This window comes from Danio rerio, chromosome 9 (genome assembly GCF_049306965.1).
Source record: "Danio rerio strain Tuebingen ecotype United States chromosome 9, GRCz12tu, whole genome shotgun sequence".
Classification (NCBI taxonomy): Eukaryota; Metazoa; Chordata; class Actinopteri; order Cypriniformes; family Danionidae; genus Danio; species Danio rerio.
In genome coordinates this window covers 26,320,534-26,339,147 of record NC_133184.1, presented here as the reverse complement: position 1 = coordinate 26,339,147, position 18,614 = coordinate 26,320,534, and the positions used below count along the sequence as shown (strand labels likewise).

General features: G+C 40.7%; 1 protein-coding gene and 1 long non-coding RNA gene across 7 annotated transcripts in view; one reads left to right on the top strand and one right to left on the bottom strand.

Moving 5' to 3' along the window:
* LOC141376130 (uncharacterized) overlaps nt 1-18,614 on the top strand; it is a 354,504-nt gene that overhangs the window by 187,822 nt on the left and 148,068 nt on the right. The window lies entirely within an intron of this gene.
* LOC100534830 (uncharacterized) lies at nt 4,478-13,836 on the bottom strand. The gene is made up of 2 exons (XM_009304703.5): nt 12,718-13,836; nt 4,478-7,391 (listed from the first exon to the last, which is right to left on the bottom strand). The coding sequence occupies exons 1-2, from the start codon at nt 12,756-12,758 to the stop codon at nt 5,201-5,203; spliced, it is 2,232 nt and encodes a 743-aa protein (XP_009302978.3). The 5' UTR covers nt 12,759-13,836; the 3' UTR covers nt 4,478-5,200.

Here is an 18,614-nt window from a genome sequence, read left to right as displayed (position 1 = left end):
TATTTTTACTTGTTCAAACTACTTAATTAAAATGAGCTGAAAAAACACAATTCTTGAGATTTCATTGGGACAACATAATTCTTTATGTTCAATCGATATAAATTTGTTAAAAGTGTTAAGTTAATTAAATCGATTTGTGTTGGGACAACATGAATGAATTGTGTGGAACTATGCAATTTTTACAGTGTAGAATCGGCTTTTATTTACACAATGTGCATGAAAATAACATTAGATAAATTGGCCAGCCCTAGGACAGACTATACCTGCCTTGGAAATGCGAGTGATAAGAATCAGCTTGCGGTACCGTCAAATTATTATTGAGTCTGTCACTAGTCAAGCAATGGTAAATGAACCTCGCTGATATTGCAGCGAAACAAAATGTCTTTGATGCATTGGTTTCACCCTTTAAGCTTTCTAGCATATCTGTCGAGGCAGGGGTTGAAAGGTCAAGGGAGGTAAAGATGTACTTAGCAGTCTTCAAGAAGTATTTATCACCCCAATCCAAATAACAGTCTAAAGCCTCTGGGGAGCCTGGCCCACAACAGTCTAAAGACTGGAAGCGCAACCAGATGAGATTAACCATCCGAAGAACTGCGGAAGCAAAAAAAAAAAAAAAAAGTTGTTCCTTGTTTAAACTGTTTAATTGTTTTTATGTTTGTTTTTTTGCATTTTTGCCTTTATTGTGATATGACAATATATATATATATATATATATATATATATATATATATATATATATATATATATATATATATATATATATATATATATATATATATATTGACAGGAAGTGAAGTTAGAGCGAAGGTTATGGGATCTGGAAAGTTTCACAATGTACTGAACTAGGTAAGCCTTGGTAAGTGCTCTAAGCATTGGTAATGACACTGAACTGTTGTTGACTAGTAGAAATGCACCATTTGACTCATGTTCTTCAAACAACAGTGACAGTTTCAATAGTTAGCCGATGATCAACACTTAGCTTGATGATTGATTATAAAGCGTGTTTGGCGTGCTGTCCCGGGAGAGAGCCCTGAGCTCATAAGATCCTCGAGCCCAGGGCTCCCTCCCATTTGTAAGGCGAGAGAGGGAGAGAGTTTAAGCTCAGTTAAGTCTTGAGAACTGTCCCACTTAATTGTGGGTAAAGGCAATTAAGAATTGCTCATTAAGAGCTCATCAATGGTGCCAATTTGGTTTGGTCAATTCACCTATGTCACATTTCTTTGAAATGTTGGAGTAAACAGGAGAACCCGGGGGAAACCCACATGAGCACGGGGAGAACATGTAAACTCTGCGGAGAAACATCAACTGGCCAAGTAAGAATTTGAACCAATGCCATTAATGCTGTGAGGCCAACAGTGCTAACAACTGGGCTGCCCTGCGGCCCTGTCAAGGAAAGGAGGTAGGTGTGAGGGTAGAAGGGGTATACTTTAAGTTGAAAATAACAAAAGTAAGAAACTGATTATTTATAGTGAGTTAGAAATCATCCAACTGGTGAATCCTGCTTTGATAATGCAGGACCAGCTGTGGACAATCATAAGCATGTGAACCTCTTGAAATTAGTTTAGAAATAAATTTCACAAAGAGCATCCCATAACTTCAAAAGACAGTGTCTTGCTCCTCTTCTCAGGGAACCTTGGTTACAGTCATATCCTGAGAAAGTAGTTTAGTAATTATGTGCACTGAATCTACACCATTGTCTCAAATTACACAGTAGTCTAAATAGCACTTGTTTGAGTGTTTTAGATGCTGCATTACAAATTACAACTTGTTATTAGAGTCCATCTAATTTGAAGTGAAATGGAAAAAGGGACTGGTGAGAGTGGTAAATTGTTACACGAAGTTGCAACGAAAATAATCAAACTCGGTATGACTAATTAGAACAAATCTTGAAAGCAAATGCTCTATTTTCAGAATAATAGGGTGTCAGGGCTGGTGCTTGATGTTTCTTAAAGTGGAGGTGCTAGAGTGTTTTTCCCCCCTCGATTGACAGTTTGCCAGTGTTAGTTTTTGAAGCTATATATTGTTCCAAATCCTGCCATGCACGCCGCAGCTTGTGTCTTTCGAAACTGTCTTGAAGTAATTTGTAGCAGACAAATCATGGCTTCGCAACATATGTCTACATCGCCTACTGACACGACAGCTCAATGCGAACAGATTTTGTTTGAACATCATGCTAAAAGCAGGTCCAGCAGGCATTAATGCTGACGACTGTACATTCTGTCCTTGCTGGTGATTCACTGGCTGTTTTCTAGCTGCTGGTATCTTGGGGAGGAAATCAGAGCTGACAACGCTTGATGTTGTGAACAGAGGAACTAAATAAAGTGCAGGGTGTCCATTCATTCTGTTCCTGCCACTGGCACTTCACCATGTCCTTTCACAGTAACACTGGCACAGACAGACTTATCACTTCTAATATGTCTCTCCTTAACCCTTGAGCATACAGTTATTACTCCTGTAAAATTGCTTTAGGAATTTCAATTAATTATTCTTGAAATGTTTTTGTCGCTCTTGATTATAAAATAAAATTATTTTAGGCTGATGATATTCATGTAACAGAACAATTTATTGTTACTCCCACTATATTCAAAATGTATTTACTAATAGATAAGATCGACATTGAAACATTTCCTCTCATGACTCAAGATACTTTCATTCATTCATTTATTTTCCTTTGGCTTAGTCCCTTTATTCATCAGGGTTTACGCCAGTGGAATAAACCACCAACTCAACCAGCATTTGTTTTACACAGTGGATGCCCTTCCAGCTGCAAGTCAGCACTGTGAAACACCCATACATCCTCATTCCTGCACATCCTCTATGCCAAGTTTAGTTTATTCAATTTACCTGTACCGCATGTCTTTAGACTATGAGGGAAACCGGAGCACCAGAGGAAAACCCACACGAACATAGGGACACAGAAATGCCAACAGGCCAAGCCGGGACTCGAACCAGTGACCTTATGGCTTTGAGGTGACAGTGCTTCTCACTGCGCTACCTTGTTGTAACTAAAGTTACATTAAAAAAATCACTTTTGCAGGATCTTTTCATTTTTATACACAACCATTGCTATCTTTCCTCTTTTGCCACGAGGAGCTCTCGAGAACCACCTGATCTCGTACTCCCCTTACATGCTCTATTGACCAGGTGGGAAACCTGGGCTCAATTAATCTTCGAGATCAGGGTTCTCCCCCGGGACAGCATGCCAAACTTGCTTACAACATAAAGCAATATCTAAGTCTGAACTCTTGAAACAGTGTTCATATGGTTTCTTGCTATATGCTTTTTAGTTTTCAACTAAGCCTTACAAATGATCTAGTTTCTAGGGGTGGCGCTGTCATGCAGTGGCTAGCGATGTCTCTCAAATACAGAAAATTGCTGATTTGAGCCTCAGTTGGATCATTTGGCATTTCTGTGTGGAGTTTGCATGTTCTCCTCGTGTTTCTGTTCGTGGGTTTCCTCCGGATGCTCCAGGTTTCCCCCACAAGACAAGCGGTATAGGTGAATCGAGTAAGCTAAATTGGCCGTAGTGTATGTGTGTGAATGAGAGTATATGGATGTTTCCCAGTGATGGGTTGTAGCTGGAAGGGCATGCGTTGCATAAAAAACATGCTGGATAAGTTGGCGGTTCATTCCGCTGTGGTGACCCGTAATGAAAAAAGGGACTACAGTAAGCTGAAAAAAAATGAATGAATGAATTAACTAGTTTCTGCTATGATTTGTAGGGTCCGCCTGTTTGGTCCAACGGCGGCAGCCAATCAGACGGCAGAAGGATTCTTGCGCGTCACTGTCTTCTTTTAAGCACAAATAGTATTGAGTTAAATATATATATATAAGTTTGATATGAGTATATCTTTCGTTTTATCTGACTCCAATAATAAAACATTGAGAAGGTTATTTTGTTTCCGTTCACATTAATTTAGATTATGATTGAATATTCTCTTCGGTTCATCATTTTATGTTATTCTCGTTCATTGGGATCTCTATAACATCCTGAATCTTGTACCGGCCGAGTATACAATTTCTTAAGCACAAGCATGTCAGTCTTGGTCACTAAACAGGGGCGATTGACCGCTATCCTAAAAAGGCAGAACCCTACTTACTCAGATTAGGATATTTTTTATGCGGTCCCCATAGGTCTGCTACCTCCTAAATCAGACAGAGCTATTTAGTCATATAACGATCATTACTATAGAATTAAGCAGACCAGTCGTACTTAAACTAGTAGTAACTTTGAATAATCACTATACTATCTAAATAGTATTAAAAGTTTATCGGGTGAAGGACTATCCCCTTAGATATCCTTTTACAGCCTAAGTATACATGAATAAATGCCAATTTGTTAGTCGGAGCTCTAGAGACATCGTGTAACGTGCCGCAATGCTCCGTCTACCGTGTTCTAGTCCGCTACTAACCTGAACAGGGGCTTGTGGTGCTATGAAATTACCTCAATCTACTAAAGATAATAACACGAACTCTGTTTGAATCATTCAAAACATAACAATTTATTAATCAGGTAAACAGGATAATTCAAAGATCAATTCAAACAATCAAAACATTAATCAATTCATTATGTAGCATCAATCAATCAAAATTACATTAGTGAAACGTTTAGCCAATTCAAAGTATATAAATGAAAGTTTAGAAGTTTACCTGAAGATGAAAAAGACTACACACAGCAATTGTGCGGGAGATCTGGATACAGATTCCCCGACTTCTCTGCCACCTTCCCTTAAGTACCCATCTTTGCACCTCAGGGTGTTTCTTTGATATTTACATTTGGCCATCTCTCTGCAGGACATTTTCATGGGAAGAAGTTTCGGTTGGGGTTTCTGTGGTATTACCATTTGTGTGTTTCTTTGTTCTTGGTGAGGGGATGTTTTGCTTGAGGGGCCTGATTATAATTTTATTACCGGACCGAGGGCAAATGTTTCAATATCTAAAGGGGTGAGACCTTCTTTATCAGACACGCTGGAACCTTCAATGCATTAGGTAAACAGAGACAAAAGGGGAGAGGGTATAACAGGAGATACGTGTCCGGGGGAAGTTTCGCTCTCACACTGAGAGCGACAGATGTGAGCTCTTTGATGCTTATCAGGTAGCTGTTCTCATTAAAACACAGATGTCGTAAATAATCATTCCTGATACCAGTCTTACAGTTTTCCCCCTTTGGCCCCGTGGGCTATTTTATCCTGCGGGGTCATCAGAGTTCTTGAAGCTTTGGCACCTGTAATGGGCTGAGTGTCAGAGCAATGTTCGTTGACGTCCTTAACGATCTGATGAGACATCTGAAATAACAGCATTGGAACAGTGTGAACATAAAGATGAGTGCACTGCCAATGGCACAGCTCCGAAGTATCCAGTCCCACCATGTGTAGGCATTCAGTGCTGAGCGCGTAGACGAGCTGGACAGGATTGTTGCAGTCTTTCGGGCCAGGTTTGTCTCTACCTGTGCTTGGAAAAGATGATATTCAGTCTCTGAGATGGTTCTTTCCACCAGATTCATGGTGTCAACCAGTGTCCGTGTTCCTCGTTCGTAGAAAGTGTCGTCCCACCATGGGGAGACTTCTGCATCTAGTGGCATCCTTCCAAGGATGTTGATTTGACCCATCGAAAAGTCCTCTGTGATTTCCAAACAGAACGAATGGTTGGCAGGACAGGTTAGTCCTCCATAGGTGAAAGAGTTCATCTCGCTGACGACACACCATTGTGTATGAGAAACCTGAATTGCATCGGCATACCCATGTAAAGACTGAACATTAATAAGTCTGCTGTCATTGGAGGAAAAAGGTTGTAAGGTATTACATGTACAGACAATGTAATTGTGGGTTTCATGGCAACAGGTGCGGCTGGTAAACAAGGTCTCAGAGCCCTTAGAGGTCATGTATCCGGTAAGGTGGTCCCATTTAATGACCTGGTTCTTAATTATAGTACCAATTGAACGAATGGTAGTTGAGTTTAAATAAACTTGGTCTGGGTGTATTAAAGGAAAGGTGGCAAAAAACCCAAGGCATCCAACACATTCTTCTCCAGTATACATCATGACAGTAGCTAATAATTCAGAATATTTTACATTTTTCATTTTCTCTGATAAAAGCCATCTATCTAAATCTAAGATTTCAATCAAGTCACTTAAAACATGTCTAGGTGTTTTATGGAGACGGAGGTCCAGAATTTCTTGTCTGGTTGTAGCAAATAAATCTTGTGCAAATGTTCTGCAGGCTAAGTCACGTTCGATGGTACGGGTCTGATTGAACAATGTGTGGCTGATCATCAGAAGCGCCTGCGCCTCAGATCTGACCGCTTTGATTAGGTTGTCATTACTATTGGTGATGTGTTGAAAACCAGTGGCCATCTGGTCTGTCAACCATGTGGAAAATTGAGATTGTTTAGAAATCTTGTATGTGTTAGTTAATGAATTAGCCGAACCAAATAGGCCTGCTATATTTCCGAGCAGGTCACGTTTTGAGCGAACAGGTGGAATTTGGACAGCAAGTCTGTTCTTATAATCAGAAATTAAATCATCGATTCGTGACTGTAGCCATGCATATGATTCATCATCAACATTACAATGCTTAGAGTAGGCAGACAGTATATTGGAAATATTGTATGTTATATGCGTCATTACCAAATTCACATCATGCAAAAGAGTCTTATTTACATTTCCCTTAATCAATCCGCCAGGTGGTGTTGGGTATAGTTTTGGACATACTTTCGGTTTTGTATATCCGCAAGTTGTTATTTTGAAGCAATAGATCAGAGTCCATGAGCAATTTTGTGGATTTGTGAATTTTTCCATATCTGGGGAACATTTCCCCACACAGTACGTTCCTTCTTTTCTGCTTGTCCATACGAAGGTTTCCGGTTTTTGTTCGCTAGGTGTGTATGATGTGAGGTTATAGTGAGTTTCGGTGAGATGCATGTGTGTGTCGTTGTATGACTCTGTGTGTGTGCATCTATAAGTTGCAGGTTCCAAATCTTTAATGAAATAGCATAGTTTTGGGTCTGTCCCGTTGTTTTTATCATGGTGGAGGATGTTCATTTCTCCAGCTATGGCACCTGTGTCTATTTTAAGTTGATACCAGGCTGTGATGTTGTGCAAAAATTTGGGTGCAAGTGTGTGACCTGAAATGCTTTCAGTCGGTGGGTGGGTGCTACCTAAACTACAGCAAATTTTTGGTGTGCAATTTAGATCCGGAACTAAGCCGGGAGGCCATGTAATTACATCTTTTGGTGTGATTGTAATGTTTGGTGTGGATGGCCCCTTGCAAAATTTCCACACCCACCTTCCACATTTCAGGTTGTGTGTGAGTGAAACCCGTTGACCCAGTCTGATGCATGTTGGTCCAGACACCTTTCTCTCATCCGGCCTCCACGGTATTGCTGCAGTCAACCTAGAAGGCGAGAAGGGAAATAGGTTATTCACTGGTTCTGGGTACCTTTAAATAATTTGCACTGTGACATGTGATACCATCGTAGTTTTCCTTTTATTGAGGTGGCAACACAGCTGTTGCACACAGCCTTAATCTCATATGGCCCATGCCATCTGGGTGTGAAAGCACCTTGTTTCACAAATACTCGTATCATTACCATGTCTCCTTCTGAAAATTTTATTTCAGTGTTTGGGTTGAATTGTGCATCATTATTTAAATCTGATTGCTGTTGTTTCAGTGTGGTTTGTGCATAAAGCACTTCCAATCTTTCTTGCAACTGTTTTAGCACAGATTGTTGTGTTGCAACCATGAGAGGTCCCATGTCTGTTGGAGCAATCTCTGGATCAATGGGTATTTTCATGACTCTCCCAGTCATGATTTCAAATGGGCTGATGCCTGTGGCTTTTGAGGGTGTTGCCCGCAGTACTGTCAGGACAGTGGGCAATGCATCAATCCATTTGTTGTCGTGTTGTGAAATTTGTTTTGAGATGTTTTCTTTTATGGTACGATTTACACGTTCCACCATTCCCGAGCTTTGTGGTCTGTATGGAACATGAAATCTTTGTTTTATGTTTAACATTTTGCATATGGATTTCATTATCTGACCAGTGAAGTGGGTTCCTTGATCAGATTCAATTTGAATTGGGGCTCCCCACAGAGGAAGAATTTGGTTCGCTAACACTCGTGCCACTGTGTTTGCACTGTTGTTGCGTGTGGGGATCACTTCTACCCATTTTGAGAATTTGTCAATTATTACTAAGCAATAACGATATCCCCCTTTGGCACTAGGTAGTGGGCCAATGAAATCCAACTGCAAAAATTCCCAGGGCCCTTTGGGTGGTTCTGGTCTGCATAATTTTGTGCGCCCTGATCTGCCTTGGTTAATGGTGGCACATACTATGCATGTATCGCACCATCTTTGAATATCTGATGTCATTTCTGGCCACCAGAAATTTTTTTGAATCAGCTGCTGTGTTTTGGGAGCTGATACATGTGCGTACTCGTGGTATAGTTTTATCACTGGTTTTTTTAGGGCATCTGGAACGATGTACTTCCCATCTCTCAAAATCATCCCTTCTGTGACATTTACTAATTGATCCTGTTTGAGATGTGGAACGAGTTCCCCTTCTGTGAGCCATAGCTCTTGCTGATACTGCTTTAGATCGAGGGGGGTAGTTCGGATCACACTCACAACAGGAGCATTTAGGTTGTCCAGCTGCCATTCGTCTCCTTTCACTGCTGCCAATTTTGCTAATTGGTCTACAATGTTGTTATTTTGTTCGTGTTCGTCTGGGTTTCGGCTGATGTGAGCGCGCACTTTAATAACTGATATTGGAGACTCGTGTGTTTTAACGGAGTGCCAGATCGCAGTTATAATATTAAAGTGTTTTATCGGCGTTCCTGCGGATGTTAAGAATTTTCGCAATTGCCACTGAGCCATGAAGTCATGGACCACGCCAAATGCATAACGACTGTCGGTGTATATGCATATGGGTTCTGGGTGTGTTCGGATTGCTTCAAGTAGCGCAATGAGTTCGGCTTCCTGTGCTGATGTATTAGCGGTTAGCTTGATTAGCAACTGGCTAGCATCTGCATTAGGAGAGTGGGGGGTCCATACAGCACATCCTGTGTGAAAATTGCCATCATGCCAATATCTAGACCCGTCAATATACACTTGGGTCTGATTTGGAAGTTTTTGGTCATAAACCGGACTCTGTGTCTCTGGTCTGACTTGACATGTGTGTGGGTGACCCTCCACATCCCCCAGCAGATGTGGCAGAATACGGCTATTCATTGTTGTGATCTGTCGTGCTTGTATATCTGCTAGCCATCTTGCTAATCTCTGTGAAGATACGCCTTTTATTCGTCCCTGTAGCAGCATTTGTACTGGCGTGTGCATTGTATGTATGACAACAGGCTGAAAACCCACGATCGGTTCTGTTGTTGTCAGCATCCAGTGAACCGCCAGTACGTGCTGTGTACATGGGTCAAAGCCCTGTTCAATGGAGGATTTTTTCCGGCTGTAGTATGCGATCGGGCGCAGTTTCCCCCCATGATCTTGAGCTAGGACACCACTTAGTGTGTTTTCGTTCGCGTCAACTTGTAAGTGAAAGGGCTTTGATGGACAGGGCAGACCGAGTGCAGGCGCAGAGCATAGATGTTGTTTCAGTTTTTCAAACGTTTTGTCATGGCTCTCTGACCATTCAATTATGTCTGAGGGTTTTGATTTCCCTTTTACGAGAGCATAAAGAGGAGTAGTAATGTTTGCGAAATCGGGAATAAATTCTCTCAAATAATTCGCGGTTCCCAAAACTTTTTGTAATGCGTTCAGCGTGTGTGGACGGGGCAGTTCTGCGATGCATTTGCGTCTGTCATCTGTTAGCGCTCGATGGCTTTGTGTGATTGTATAACCCATGTATTGGACCTCTTTTTGGGCAATCTGAGCTTTCTCTTTGTTCAACTTGAAGCCGGCCCTGCCGAGTGTTACCAATACTTCGTCAACAAGCTGCAGATGATCATCAACAGATCCATCTGTTGCAACGAGTATGTCATCTACATAATGGATCACATTTCCTGTGCTTGTCAATGAATTTAGTGCATCTTCGAGCACTCTGTGGAAAATTGCGGGACTATTATGGAGACCTTGTGGCATCCGTTCCCATGTGTACTGTATCTGATTTACAGTAAATGCCAATTTCCACTGATCTTCGCGTCTAATTTTGACAGACCAAAACCCGTTCTTTATGTCTAACGCAGTGAACCAAGACGCGCTGGTTGAAATTTGGGACAGGAGTGTCGACGGGTTGGCAACTATAGCAGTGGCTTTAGGTAGTACTTTGTTTAGACGTTGATAATCAATACAAAGACGCCACTTGCCGTTTGGTTTCGGTACTGGTAGACATGGAGAGTTTGTAGTTGAACTGCATCGCCGAACAATTCCCCTCGCTTCGAGCTGTTTTACAATGTCATGAACGGCTGCCTCTGCCTCTGGCTTGATGCGGTATTGTTTTTGTGGGGGAGGTGGTTCCCCCTCAAGGTGTACTACGTAATCGATAAGACCGCAATCATGTTCATGTGTAGCCCAAATGCTTTCATGTTTGTTTATTAGTTGTTGAACGGGATCTGTGATGGTTATGGACATGACGCTGGCTTTGTTTTTCGGTAGACATTTCTTTGTTGTTTTGTTTGTCTGTATCTCAACTTGTTTTTCAAAACAATGAATTACAAAGCCATGTTTTCTCATGATGTCCATCCCCAACACAGTTCCCTCGCTATTTTCTGGTGAAAACCAGAAGGATTCTCTCAGTGTTGTAACGCCTAAATCGAGTTGAACAGGCTGAGTTAATGTTGCAATCATTAATGTGTCGTCAATGCCTTGTATTTGGATTGTTTTATCTGTTAGGGGTAATGGAATATTTGTGAGGGAACAAGTTGCGCCGGTATCAAGAAGTATGTCGGCTAACCGGCCTCCTAGATTAGCCCTTATCTTGATTCGGTTTCCGCTTTTGACTATATTCCCGACAGCTATGGAGGCCACAGTTTCCTATGGTGAATGATAACTTTCGTTCGTGTTACGGGCACTTTCGGTCCTAGTTTGGCTATTTTGTTTTCTGAACCCGGCAATGAAGTTTGAGAATTGTTTTAATAATTCTGAGTCTTCACTATGGGGGTCTGATGATTCATGGGCCTGGGTTTCTTCACGTCTTTTCTCCTTACGACGGCAGTCTTTCGCTCGGTGGTTAAACCTGTTGCAATAATGGCATTGTATTTTTGTCTGTTTCGAGTAAGAGCGATTTTCGCCTTTCCCTTCTGTTAACCATTGGGCAGATGCGACAGCTCTGGGTCTTGATTTCCATCTACTCTCTATTCTCGAGCCCCAGTCCACTATTGATCTGAAAGTATTTTCTGCTGGGTCTACACCGCTTGATAAAGCTCTTTGTATAGGGGTGCCAGCGTTATTTTTTATTATTTGTAGCAGTGGATCGTGATCTCGGCTAGCGTTTTCCATGCCAGCATTTTCTCTATATGTTACCCACAAACGCTCAGCGTAGCTCTCAAACGATTCACTATTTCCCTGTTTTATATCTAATATTTTACTCCAATCCGAAATTGTTGGGCCCCTTATGTCTAGTAGATTTTGTTTTAATCGCTCGTATATGGCTTCGTCGGTTTCCCCGTTATTACGTTTTATGACGTTCCCAGTTTTCATCTCAGCGGTCAATTTTGGTCTGAGTTCCTCTGGGATGGTCAGTAGTGCGATTTGCCATACATCTCTGACTTCAAGTTTGTAAACCGTGGCCTGTAGCATCAAAGTTTCCCAGTATGGTTCGAACGGTCCCTTATTGGGCATCATACCTACGACTTGTTTGTGTTTACAACATTCGTCGCACGTTAATGGGCGGCTGATCGTGGTTATTTCATCGTTTGCATTCGTGATGGTTTTGAAAACGGCAACTTTTGTCGGTTTCGAAGGCGCATCACTCGATCTGTTTCTTGTTTGAACGGGGCTTCGCTGATTTGATTCGCGGCTTTGAGCGGGCGTTTGGTTATGAATTTGTTTTGGTCTTTGACTCTCTAGTGCGGCAACATTATCTTCGTCGTCTTCATCATCATTGTTATCATTGGTTGTCTCTTGATTTTGCAATTTACTCAGTGCTGCTTGTTTAACTGCAGCTACTGGGAAGCCTGCATTATTACAACAGCCTTCAAGGGCGGAGATGTAGTTGTCGTCGGTTTGGAGTTTTTGTTGAAGATCATCTATCTTTCTCGCCATTAACTCACTCTGTCTTGCCCATCCTTGTTTTTCATATTCGAACGCCTCAACTTGTTTTCGCAATTTCTGTAATTCCTCAGAACGTGTCCTTTCTATTTCTTTTATGTTAACTATCATGTGCTTGTTATCGGCTATTGTCTTAACATCATTTTTTCGCAGGAGGTAGACGATGGCAGTAAGGGTTTTTTTGTATTTCGATTTTGAGACTAGCTTTATTCCTTCCGTCATATACCAGGATATTATTTCGTTATTTTTCCACGTGAGATCTAAGCCTTTTCCTCTTAGTTGGAAAAGGGTTTCTTTTATTTGTAGGGCATGATCCTCCATAATTCCCTGATCTACACTATCACTGTACTGTCCCTGCGAAGCCATGTTTCCCACTAATTATTTCCCACCGGATTCGGTCTCCGGTCTAAAAATGGGTATTCCGACCCGTTCTACAAATGTGTCTATATGTGGGGTGTAACGAAGGCTTTCCCTCAACACTTCTACAAGATAAAGGAACGAACTTACCAAGATAGTTGTAGACAGCGAAGGAGCAGATCAAACCTCATACTTCCTTTGGAAATCAATACTGAAACTCGCGCTGGAGAAGACGTCACTCGCCTCAGGAGGGGAGATCACGGAGGTTGGTCACCACTTTGTAGGGTCCGCCTGTTTGGTCCAACGGCGGCAGCCAATCAGACGGCAGAAGGATTCTTGCGCGTCACTGTCTTCTTTTAAGCACAAATAGTATTGAGTTAAATATATATATATAAGTTTGATATGAGTATATCTTTCGTTTTATCTGACTCCAATAATAAAACATTGAGAAGGTTATTTTGTTTCCGTTCACATTAATTTAGATTATGATTGAATATTCTCTTCGGTTCATCATTTTATGTTATTCTCGTTCATTGGGATCTCTATAACATCCTGAATCTTGTACCGGCCGAGTATACAATTTCTTAAGCACAAGCATGTCAGTCTTGGTCACTAAACAGGGGCGATTGACCGCTATCCTAAAAAGGCAGAACCCTACTTACTCAGATTAGGATATTTTTTATGCGGTCCCCATAGGTCTGCTACCTCCTAAATCAGACAGAGCTATTTAGTCATATAACGATCATTACTATAGAATTAAGCAGACCAGTCGTACTTAAACTAGTAGTAACTTTGAATAATCACTATACTATCTAAATAGTATTAAAAGTTTATCGGGTGAAGGACTATCCCCTTAGATATCCTTTTACAGCCTAAGTATACATGAATAAATGCCAATTTGTTAGTCGGAGCTCTAGAGACATCGTGTAACGTGCCGCAATGCTCCGTCTACCGTGTTCTAGTCCGCTACTAACCTGAACAGGGGCTTGTGGTGCTATGAAATTACCTCAATCTACTAAAGATAATAACACGAACTCTGTTTGAATCATTCAAAACATAACAATTTATTAATCAGGTAAACAGGATAATTCAAAGATCAATTCAAACAATCAAAACATTAATCAATTCATTATGTAGCATCAATCAATCAAAATTACATTAGTGAAACGTTTAGCCAATTCAAAGTATATAAATGAAAGTTTAGAAGTTTACCTGAAGATGAAAAAGACTACACACAGCAATTGTGCGGGAGATCTGGATACAGATTCCCCGACTTCTCTGCCACCTTCCCTTAAGTACCCATCTTTGCACCTCAGGGTGTTTCTTTGATATTTACATTTGGCCATCTCTCTGCAGGACATTTTCATGGGAAGAAGTTTCGGTTGGGGTTTCTGTGGTATTACCATTTGTGTGTTTCTTTGTTCTTGGTGAGGGGATGTTTTGCTTGAGGGGCCTGATTATAATTTTATTACCGGACCGAGGGCAAATGTTTCAATATCTAAAGGGGTGAGACCTTCTTTATCAGACACGCTGGAACCTTCAATGCATTAGGTAAACAGAGACAAAAGGGGAGAGGGTATAACAGGAGATACGTGTCCGGGGGAAGTTTCGCTCTCACACTGAGAGCGACAGATGTGAGCTCTTTGATGCTTATCAGGTAGCTGTTCTCATTAAAACACAGATGTCGTAAATAATCATTCCTGATACCAGTCTTACAGTTTATTGTTTATAAAGTGCGAGGAAAAATTTAAAGTTACGCTAGAAGTAAGCATCAATTCCCACTTAAGGTTTAAACACAAACTTATTCTGTGTTGCAGCCTTTCCTAAAATGTGTTGTTAGACAGCTATGGTCATGCAGTATGTTCTGTCATCAAATAGTTCCAAACTTAAATGCAAAGTTGTAAAGTTTACCTCAACTTTTACTAGTTGTTTTACCAATAGGAGTACTATAGCTGACCTTGGTGACACGAACCTCCCTAAACTTCTTTCCCATCCGATTCTGCTTGCCTACTCAAGTGGCATCTAAAGTGGGGTTTGTACCCAAACAACAGCAATGTCATGAATTTGGAGGAGGAATGAATCTCTTTTTAATTTTTCTTATATCAACAGCAGATGAAAGAAGTGAAACCTGTCATAGATATTTGTATACATTCTCAGTCGGTGCACTAATTGTTTGGTACATTTTTCCTCTGACATTTTGCATTGTGTGTGTGATTAATATCAGTGTTTCTATAAGTGTTATATATTATACAATTTAGGCCAATGCATTACACATGGTGTACCACTGCGCAGAAAGTAAATGAACGAAGAGGGTGTGAATAGTTTTGTTTCCCTCTGGAAATAAAATGTGGACATTTTATACCTGGACCTGTATGTAGCTTTGTCTACTTGTGGTTTTGACAATATATGAGTTATATTTATAACTTATATTTAAAGGATCATAAAACACAAAAGATTTTTTGAGATGTTGACGATTATATATGTGTCTCATGTTGCTAAAAGCACTATTAGGACACTTATTTTACACATATAAAAAAAAGTGAAAATTGGTTGTTTTTGCGTTATTGTGAGCAAATTTGTTCTTCTGGTTTTAATATAAATTTTGAAGCTGCGTCACAGCCATGAGATCCTTGTGTAAATTTCAGCCTGGAGACTGGATGTCTGTGTCTGTACTAGTCAGTACAACGTGACATCATTGAGTTTTTTTTTTTTTTTAGCATTAATTCTTGAGAAAGACATGGTTTGAACCAATCAGGGTGCTCTATTGTAAATGAGATGCAACTTCATTATTATGCAGGATATAGCTTTGAAGACTGTTTTAGCTGTTACAGTGTTCAGATGGCAGAGAGACGCCACATTGTGTTGCCATTTGCCAACCATAATTAAAGCAAGCGATAAAGCAAGAATGTCTAAAAGCAAACATCAAAATAAAGAATGTTGTATTACATATTTTTACAGGGCTCTGTGGAATTCTTGATTTTGATTAGTCAGTTCTTACATTCCAAGGAATGTTATTGCCAGATAACAACCGCTGAAACTAATAACAGTTATTACATGCCATAATGTAATGTACTGTTGTGTTGTGATGTGATGAATCCCACTGATCCCTCAGGGGGATGTATGCCAAAAGTCAGTTTGTGTACACCCTGTGAACCCTTGTTCTCCACAAGTCGATTACTCCATGCGATGACAAAAGCAGTTCTCCAAAAAGGTGTCATTTCCTTGTGAGAAAATGAGAGGTGTGTTGTTTTGTTTATGCACCTTGACAACTTGAGTGCTTTCGATGTCGCACCGACCGGCTCGTTCTGCCAGGCTCTGTCTGTCCTGACCTTCAGCCAGGCAGAAAAGGGTGTGCTTGGGGTTCACAAGCAACGGCCAACAACCGAGACAGCTCTTGTATTGTACCTGCTCATAGAGCCGTGAAATCGCTTTGCCACTTCTTCTACCTTGTCTTCTGTTCTGTCTTTTCTTCATTTCTCCCTCCCTCCTCCCTCAATTTCTCTTCCCTTCTCATATCTTGTTTTCTAAATTCCACCAAGCTGACATCCCAGAACTAAAAAGGGCTAGTTTGCAGAAAAGCCTGTTCTCTCTTTCTCTCGTTCTCTCTCCTGGTGTCCCTTTATCTCTTTCCTCTCTGTCTGTCTGTGTGGTTCTCCTTTATTCTCTAAATTCACTCTTTTTTGCTTCTTCTCCTTCTTGTTTTCCTTCGAGCTGTAGAAAGTAAGCCTCCAAACTTTGTGTTTTGTTCTGCTGTGTTATTTTTGCCTCAGTATCTCAGCTGGGAGAATCACCCCTGCCGCGTAATGAGAACGAGGTGAGGGGAACTGGGAGTGTAATTATTTTCATTTGGGTGTCAGTGAGGGGCAGTTACGCATTTGTCTCCCCCTCTCATCTGACAGTATCACTGGGTTCTTGCACTAGTTTCTTTGGCAGCAGTAAATAGGAAAAACCTCTTGTTATCTCCTGCAAATAGCTTTAAAAATAAGGGGAAAATAAATATATAAAACCCTCTTTGAGTTACTTTTAACAGAAAGCACCAGAGATGCCATGGGTGGAGAGAGGAGTTGCTTTGAGTACTTAAAAGAATTATCGTAAATTACACATTTGCCCATCTCTTCATTGTGTCTTTTGTTGTGTCGTTCTGTGTTTTTGCTCTCTTGATTGATGTGCATCTGTCTGTATATCTATCATTCTGCTTGTCATTCTAACTATCACTCATGAACCATCATCCATTTGTCATTTTGGTGTGGGCAATGTCAAAAATGAGAGCTGAAAATATATGCCTGTTTTCAAAATAAAGATTTATTCTGACCTAAAGTGTGATGTGTTACAGATCATACAGTACATAACAGATTATTGATGATCTAATTTCATGTGTTGTTAAAAACGTATCAATTGCTATGTTACCATCCTAAAATGCAAATAAAGCAGCATTTCTATCCATCGAGTCAAAGCGAACAAAATCGTCACTTTCAGATTAACTGGCAAAAATATCAACAGTAAAAACGCAATTTGCTGCAGTAAGAGAAGCTGTGTCATGCTTTTCCTTATTTAATAAATGACTTGTGCCTCAGCAGATGTTGCCAACATGCAATGAACGCGTGATGGCGTTTGAAAGCCTGAGACTAGGAGCACAGATGCTCCTGACAGTTCTGGAGGTATTTAAAACACTAATACTGAAATAAAATGTTTTAGAATGACCAAAACAACAGTTCTGGGGCCTCATGTACGAAGACTTGCATGGAAATCTTACTAAAACATTGCGTACGCACAAAGCTGTAAATGTGCGTACGCAGAAAAAAATTCAGATGTATGAAACACTGCGTACGCCGAATCTCACGCATATTCTTTTGTACATCTGAATGAACGTGAAACTGAGCGCAACATGCACGAGCACAAAACCCCTCCCTGCCTCCTCCCCGGTATGAATATGCTAATGACTATGCTAATGGAAAAACCCAACGAAAAAGCAACGGCAAAATCAAGCAAAAAGAGAAACTTTGAACAGAATGTGAAATGGAGGTGCTGCTTTCGGAGGTAGACCGGAGAAAAGCGGTGTTATTTGCAAGTTTGTTCTCCGGAATTAACAACAAAACAAAAAAATAGAGTGGGAGAGTTTAGCTGATACGGTTAACACAGTTGGGTCTGAACATCGTACTGAGTGCATTTAAAAAAGAAATAGTGTGGTTTATAACTGAAAAATGTTGCAGTACCCTTAGCAGTCTCAGTGGCGCACCTCATAAGAAGCATGTGATCATGTATTGACATGTTCGAGCAGAAACTCGGCTCGAATCCAGCGTCTGATGAATTCTTTCTTTTTTTCCCCCCGCTACATATCAGATTTTGCCCACTATTTATCAAGAGAAAGACAAGTAGGAATCAATAAGTTTGTGCATCATATTTTATTTGCACATTTATTGAATGGAAATGTTTCTGATTCACGCATGCAAATTCATCTTCAGATAGTGTCTTTATAGCAATGTGTGTGCAGTAGATTGCTCAGATTACATTGGGAAAACAGGCGACCGCTGCAAATTGTGCTTTAATGTTTAGCTGGTCAACTGTATGGTATGGATACCTTACATACCTACTATATGAACCCGTCTCATACAGCTGCCATTGCAAGGATCAGACACTTTGTAGAGAAGAATTTAACACAACTGCCTCTAGCAGTCGCCAATGGAAATAAAACAGACACGCACAAAAAATGTGCGTACGCCTGCCAGAAAGCTGCCGTGAACATGCTCACATTCCCACGTTCATTTCATTGTTAGTAAATCCAAACGTGAGCGATTCTGAGCGTGAAACCTGGCGTACGCAAAGTTTTTGTGCGTACGCAGCGTTGATACATGAGGCCCCAGATGTTTTACAATGTGCTCAGCCTGCTAGTTCATCCATTTACACATTTTTATCTTCACATGATCTCTTATAACAAAACCACATGACCTTTTTTTATGAGCATACTGGAATTTGTTCTGTAAAAGTGTTTCTGTCGTAGTCTTTACTTATTGGATTAAAAAGTTTATCCTACTCAGTTACGCACATGC

Coding starts and splice junctions, on each gene's coding strand:
- LOC100534830 (XM_009304703.5), bottom strand. CDS start 12,758: ATGAGGTTTGATCTGCTCCTTCGCTGTCTACAACTATCTTG. Junction 7,392..12,717: donor CGCTGTCTACAACTATCTTG/GTAAGTTCGTTC, acceptor CTCGCCTTCTAG/GTTGACTGCAGCAATACCGT.